Raw genomic sequence first — 7,490 nt, forward strand, 5'->3', positions numbered from 1 at the left:
TCCTCCTAGGGGGACGGCTGGTTTTTTCCCTCTTTCCTCGGCCGACCAAGCGAATATAAATATAATACAAATTCATGCCGCCGAGGTTTCTTCTGTCGGCCAAATTGCGCCACTGAAGCTCAGCACTTTGATTCAGTGCCAGCAGCCACACATGTCCAGTCTTTGGCCACTGAAAACGTGGGGTCGTTTTGTTCATTTGAGCTGGAAAAAGTGGGAGAGCTTATCTGGGGAAAGAGAGGAGAAACTTTCTGCGATTACGCGTTCATTTGAGGCGCCTTTTCCCAGTGTCGTTTCGTGGTCAAGAATCGAAAAAATCCGGATGAGCACATGTGGGCGACCGGCAAATACGTGCGTTTAAGTGGGAAATTTGTTTTGTGTGTCCTCCCCATGTGTAAATGTACACAGGCTGGGAGCCCACCTAGATCATGCGTTTGCTCATGGCTCTCGCTATCTTCTGTACTATGTCTGATTAGCTAGGCCAATTTTTTTCCTATTTCGGTGTGGGGGCATCGTCGCGCGCGGATGAAACGCGATTAGGGCGGCGAGATGAGTTTCGGGTGCGGCGGCACGAGCTTCTTCTTATGATGTTTGAATCGTGGTGGAGAGAATGCTGGTATGAAAGATAATTTTCCCTCTCGTGAGTAGACAAGATGTAACGAGTAATGTGCTTGTTGAGATTAGATATGTACTTGAGTTGAGTCGAGCCCGGACAGCCGAGCTCGACTGGGCTTGCAAGCTCGATGCTCAAAACTTGGTTCGAACTAGAATGAGTATTAAAATTTATGGTCGAGTTCGTCTCAATTACAATAAATCGTGAAGGAACTCGAGCTTGACCTTGATCTTACAAAAGTTCAAATAGTGTGGGTGCGTGTTTATATTTTGGAAAAAACAACGAAAACTCCGTTACGCTTGCAAGCCTGTCGAGCTAAAAATCGACAAACTCGAGTACGAGTCGGCAAGATACTCGAGTAGCTCAAGCTTGACTTGATTTGAAGTTGATTTCAAAAGAAACTTAATATTGATATTTTATAGTATTATGTTTATTTTTATTTTTCTATTTTTCATCTTTTCCCTTGGCCGGTCGCAGGCCCTCACGGATCGACGGTGACCGGCCATTGGCGCGGCCAGGCGAACTTGCTGGATTTGGCCTTGATCGCCGGCCTCTAGCTAGAGGCTTGCCGAGATTGATCTGACTCGAGCTCGTTGGGATCTAGCAAGCCTCGAGCTCGCTGCCATATGAGGCCCGGCAATTAGCTGAGGAAGAAGGGAGAAAAAAATAAAGAAGTTCAAAAATTAAAAAGTAATTTAAAAATATGAATTTTTTTTTTTTTTTTTGCCCTAGATAAAGTCAAGAAGTTGAAATCATTTTCTAAATGAGATACAAACACCAGAAAACATTTTCAACCGCATTTCACCAAATAAAGACAAACTAACCATTTTCCTGAAAAATAATTTCCCGAAAAGTGTTTTCGTTTATCATAAATTTTTTCGTGAAATAAACGCACCCTAAAAGAATTCTTAAATATTTTAAGAAATAATTTGTTGATTTTAAAAATAATTTAAAAAAATTATGTGGTGAGTTGCGACTAGGAACGAGGAAGGAACCCATCGTAGTCGAGGCAAGGGGAGCAAGCGACCATGGCCACATATTTGGCAAGAGTGGCAACATGGTTGCCGAGAGCAAGGAAGGGTGTCGCGGCCCTTCTTGGTGAGGAGGGTCTTGTAACCTTTGTCTGATTTGTGCCAAGGGTAGCGTACGACCTCGCCCGCGGTTGGAGAGGATCTCGCCGTACTCTCAAGCACCCCTCGCCACTGCTCCGGCGGTGGCGGCCAGTGGTTGCACCACCGCTCATTAACCTTTCCTCATCTTCACTTTTCTTTTCTTTTCTTTTTTATTATTGAAAATGATCCAATACAATCATGAAATATAAATATTTGATAAAACGTTTATTCAAGTAACATAAATTGGAATGGAAAAAATTCACCATGAATAAATAAGGTTAATTATGAATGAATAAAAATTTACTACAAATAGGTCATTGTTATTCAAGTTCACTTACTCGTAATGACAAGATTTAACAAAGGTCGTGTTGTCTATTCCCCTCTATGTCATGATGTGAGCGAGGGAATTTAAGTATACGTGTGCTTTGAGGTGGGCGGATCCAACTTGCGAGTACCCATCTCTCTTCGATGACCCGGGGTCACAAGTTTGAGAATGGGATTAATTTAAGACGGAAATCGCTAATTCTCCGCTTGACGCGGCAAGGAAAAAACCCACGTTCGCTTTGGTGGGCCTGACCGACCAGAAAATCAGATGCTTCGAACCCGACCCCCTTTTTGGGTCTACGAGAAGATGGTTGGGTCGTCGTCAGCACCACGAGATCTGATCCGGAACCGTCCCATGCAATGCCGCATGCGCGTCCCGGGTGGGGGGACGACCGGGTCCAAACTCTCACACGCCCCGTTTTGCTTGAACCGTTAAATAGCAACGACTTTTCATCCGGTTGCTCAACTGATTGTACCACAACTCAGCCCGCTCGTGCTTGCATGAATTACTTTGCTGCCATGCTCTAATACCGGAAAATCAAAACGCGTAAAGCTCCTAAGTCGGCAAAGATCGAAATGGGAATGAACTACAATTCATCCAATCAAATTGATGTAATCGGGTGCCCGTAAGCGACTTCAAGCCGCCTTCCCGGCTGCCGAGATTCGCTGACTGGTGACCGCCGGAGAGCGTCGCGGAGCAGCAAAAGCACGCCAGCCTCTCCGCGGGATGGTCAGATTCACACGTCTCCCTTTTTTGCTTGAACCGTCGATTGATCGATCAGCTACTGGACGGAACTCAACTCGGGAAGTTTCGTACTTTTCTTCAGATACGTAGCGAATTGGATCACCATATATACTTATACTAATGCGAAAATCAAAACGTGGAAGTAAAGTGGGCGAGAATAATATAGAAAGAAATCGAATGAATTGAATTCCAACCAATCAATGAATTGACATCGCCTACGTCACCGACTGAAACAACTAAGCAACTCCCCCGTGGTGGAAGCTGTATGTACTATGTACACCTCCCACCCACCAAGAACTCTCTCCCCATCACACAACCAACAAGAAAAGACGAACCATTAAAAAAAAAAAAACAAACAAATCGTTTCTAGTAAATTCCGTAAATTCTATCTGAAAATCTATCGAATTCCGTTTTGCCGATCCGGTTTTCTGTTTTCCGTGGGTTTCCGATTCGACCCATTTCACGCCGCTTCCATCTTCACCGGCTGCGCCAAGAACCGGGCCTTCTTGGAAGGGTGCGGGCTCTCCACCTCGTCGTCGGCGCCGGAGACCACGAACCTTGGGGAGAACTCCGGCAGCGCCGGGATGTTCAGATCGAACTCGCGGTGCCCCTGGCTCAGCGTGTGCGTGGAACCCACGCCCTCCGAGACGCTCACCCCGCTGGTGGCCGGGGCGGGGGCGGGGGCGGGGGCGAGGGGGCGGGCGGGGGCCTCGTAGTGGCATCGCTTGTGCCCGCCGAGGGCCTGGCCGGAGGGGAAGCTCTTGTGGCAGATCGAGCACTCGTGGGTCTTCCCGGAGGAGGTCGTGGCCGTGGAGGTCGAGGTGGTCGGCTGCTCGTCCCCGCTCCCGCATACGACGCCGTTGGCCGGGGACGCGAGCTTGCGGTGGCTGGCCTTGTGGCCGCCCAGGGCCTGGTAAGAGGAGAAGGCCTTGTCGCAGACGGGGCACTTGTAGGTCGCCTTGGGCTCGGAGGGGAGAGGAGGCGGGTGGCCGGCTGCGGAGGTGGTGGTGGAGGAGGAGGAGTTCCTGACGGGGCGGCTGCGGGCGAGCATGACGAGGCAGAGGGCGAGGTACTCCTCCTCGGTGGGAGGGTTGTGGGTGCGCTTGGAGCGCTTGCGCTTGGCCCAGGGCTCGGCGAAGTGGAGGTCGTAGGCGGAGGAGGAGGAGTCCTTCATGAAGTGGAAGGGCGGGGAGGGAGTGGTGGGGGAGCTGAGGGCTTCCAAAGCCATGGCGGCGAGAAGAGAGAGAAGTTGGGCGGTGGAGGCGGCGGTTGTGGAGGGTAAAGAGAGAGAGAGAGAGAAGGTTTGTTTTCTAGGATGAGAGTGAAGAGTGAAGTGAGGCTGTGGAGGGATTCTTATACAAAGCGAGAGGAGGAAGAGAGAGAGGAAGTTGCGTGACAAGTGGAGGGAAGGAGAGTGAAGTGGGCAAGGAGCTGTGCTTGCGTTTTCCCAAGTGGACCCCATTTTCTTCATTTTTCATCCCTTTTCCCCCTTTGGAAAATAAAATTAAAAAAATTTATTATATAATATATAAAAAAAAAAAAAAAAAGTGAGATGGGTGAGATTTAGGTTGGTGAAATTTAGGCGGTGAGGATTTGAGTTTGGTGGATAACCAGAAATTGCTAAAAAGTCCATGCCGAGCTTCTTCTTCTTCTCTCTTCGGGTCAAAACGTGTACGGTGAAAAAGCTTTCCCCATACTAACAAGGAATAATCGGAGCGCACGCTGCCGGCGTATCATCCACCGTCGATTCGAGGTTCAGTGAGAGAGAGAGCAGATTTGTTAACAAAAAGTCTCCGAATCCACCGTAAACAACAACGTTTTTGCACCGCCGGCGACATGCTATAAATTTACTCCGTGTCGGAGTGCCCGGCAAAAAATTGATCACCTCATGACTACGTCATTTTTGTAACCCTTTTTCATGTTAGGTGGAGTATTGTGATAATTGAGTGCGATCGATCGAAGGAGGGGGGGGAGAAGTACCACTTGCCGTATGTTTCCAAGTTTCAAAGAGCGAGGGAGAGACCGGTTCAAAGTCAACAAGGGCGTACCAATTCTCTCAACCTCACCCGCCCCCCCCCACGCGGTTCGGAAGATTCCCCAGCAGCTGCCGCCGGCACCACCACCGCCCGCACATCCATCTCCGCCCCTTCAAAATTACGTGGAATCCACGTGAATGGATTCCCGCTAATTATTACGGGCTGATTACGTAACCGGACAAACGCCGCGAATAGACCCCGAATTTTAATCAAATATATAATGCCGTCCTTAAAATTTTAAGCTATTTAATGTGATCCCCGAAGTTTAATTAAATATGCAATGTGGTTTCTAACTTTTAATTTGTTTAATGTGACTCCCGAACTTTAGCTTTATGTGTAACTTGATCCTTGAATTTTTAGTGCATCTTCAATTTACTCCCCGCCATGTAAAAATATTCAATGTTGTCATTGAATATGAATGAATGGAACGATAAATTTGGATGTTTTAGTTAATTTGAAGACTAGATCGAGAATTTATCAAAAGTTTAAGGGTCTTGTTACACATTTTGTAAATGGTCCCCACGCAACTAGAGTATATGAACCATGATTAGTTTATGCTAATCAGCAGAGCATGAGAGGGAGAAGGGGAGGGAGGATTCGATGAACTCACCCGGCCGGTCTTACTTTTCTTCTCGTTCCGTGGCGACTGTAAAAAGTCAAAGGTCAAGCAGTTGACTCGGCTTGGAGGAGGGTAAGCAAAGTTGACCGGTTCTCTTCCATTGACTTATGAAGTCGGCGTCATATGCCACCAGTAAAGGGGGCGAAAACGACAAAGAAAGGTTGCGTTTTGGTTTCGCGTCTCCGCCGGGGGGGAGTCGTGGGTTCAGTTCCAACTTCCCGCTGAAATTTCACCTCTCTCTAGAAGACGAAGAAGAAGAAGAAGAAGAAGAACATCGCACAGATTCGCCATTGTATCTGGAAAGTCACTTTATCTACACGTGCGATTTCAACCCCCACAAGAAAAGCAAACACAGTCGCCGTCCTTGGTCGTTGGTCTACTTTTTGAAAGGTAAAAAAAAAAAAAACAATATTAAACATATATTATATGTGTATATCTAAATTACAAGAACGCATAATCAATTTCGAGTGAGAAACACCCTACCCCGTCGCGAGAAAAGGTCGAAATCTTCGCACGATTTCGATTTGTGAAGACTCCGTGATTAATGGTTGGTGGGTTATATATTATATTAGAGACATAACCCTAACCCACGTGACGAATTCTCTAAAAATAAACGTGGGTGATATTCATAGCTGTATTAGATCTATCGAAAAGGGAATTAGAGGAGAAGGAAAAAAAAAACACAAGAAGCGTAACAATATAAAGAAAGAGCTTCTATGTAGATCACTAACACCTAAAAACACGTGTCAATGGATCCTTTTCACATGTGCGAAGGCCAAAGCTACGAACAGCAAAAGCGCGTTAATTTGTACTCGTGGGGACGAGGATATGTCCGTTTATCGGATGGACCACATAGATGCACCGATTTTTACTTACGTCGTTAAGAGCTTATGCGGTTATGCGATATAATTAACGGATGATGACGTGTACAATGAACACGTTAGCAAGGGGGAGATGGCTATCATTCCTCGCAAACACAACGCCGTCGCTTTTGAGTCTTTTGATTCAAAGACGCCACGCGTTCCGGGAAGGAAGGGGGGGAAAGTATGAACAACTCCAAAGAGTTTTAGGATTCTGTCGCAACATCGAACTTTCATACTTATCATACCGACAAACAATTCCAGACCGAAAGAGAAGAACACGTGTGGACGAAATAATACTGCTCTTTTCTGTGGAACACTACCACCTGTCAGCAGTGACGTGGCAAGGAAAGCGTCTACGTGGACGGCAAGTGAGGGCTACGTGTTCAAATTGAATCCCAATAATAATAATAATAGGAGAAGCGAAGGGAGACAGGCGTGGAGACGTGGTAAAGTGCTGACGTGGGACATCCGCAGCCCCCCGGTTTGGTTTGGTCGTACTTGGATGACCCCGGAGGAGATTATCCAAGGCTTAGGATTATCCACCTTAATTCATGACACTTTTCAAAGACCTCGTGAAGGAAAGAGAGTACCCTCATTACACTATGCCAAAACTGAATTTAATGAGTTGGGTGCATCGCGAAAACCATGTTAGCTATTTAATGGTCAGTTGTTCACCGTCGAGTTTGAGGAGAATTGTCCAAGAAATCATAAACCAATTGTACGATCGTTCGATTCAATTATAAAGATTTCAATTGTGTTAATTTAGCGTTAAATATTCTGACTATTTTTCAATTAATAAATATTTTATTTGCGTCAATTTAATCCTAAATATTTTAACAATTTGTTAATCTAGTCTTTTCGAACGATTATCCAAATAATATGTTTAGTACTAAATTGGAAAAATTTCAAAAGATTAAGACTGAAATGACATAATTTAAAGGCTTGTGAGTTGTGACTAAATTGACAAATCAACGAAAAGTTTAGAACTAAATTGGCACAAAAGATTTAGCATCGAATCATTTGCCCTACAATATATTTTAGACTATGTGGCCAATTATCTTTCGAGTTTAATCATGTCGTCAAAATCGATCGATCGAATTTGGGTAGCCAAGGACAGCATAAGGTATTCGTTCATTTACACGTTCCATGATACATGCACCGCGCGTCAATACCATACTCAA

At 45.8% G+C, this 7,490-nt stretch overlaps 1 protein-coding gene across 1 annotated transcript; it reads right to left on the reverse strand.

Moving 5' to 3' along the window:
• Positions 1 to 2,959: 2,959 nt before the first annotated feature.
• On the reverse strand, positions 2,960 to 4,118 carry LOC115739507 (zinc finger protein ZAT10-like). Its single transcript, XM_048273845.1, has one exon. The coding sequence runs from the start codon at positions 4,017 to 4,019 to the stop codon at positions 3,252 to 3,254; it is 768 nt and encodes a 255-aa protein (XP_048129802.1). The 5' UTR covers positions 4,020 to 4,118; the 3' UTR covers positions 2,960 to 3,251.
• Between the last annotated feature and the right edge of the window lie 3,372 nt (positions 4,119 to 7,490).

This window comes from Rhodamnia argentea, chromosome 2, assembly GCF_020921035.1.
Source record: "Rhodamnia argentea isolate NSW1041297 chromosome 2, ASM2092103v1, whole genome shotgun sequence".
Lineage (NCBI taxonomy): Eukaryota > Viridiplantae > Streptophyta > Magnoliopsida > Myrtales > Myrtaceae > Rhodamnia > Rhodamnia argentea.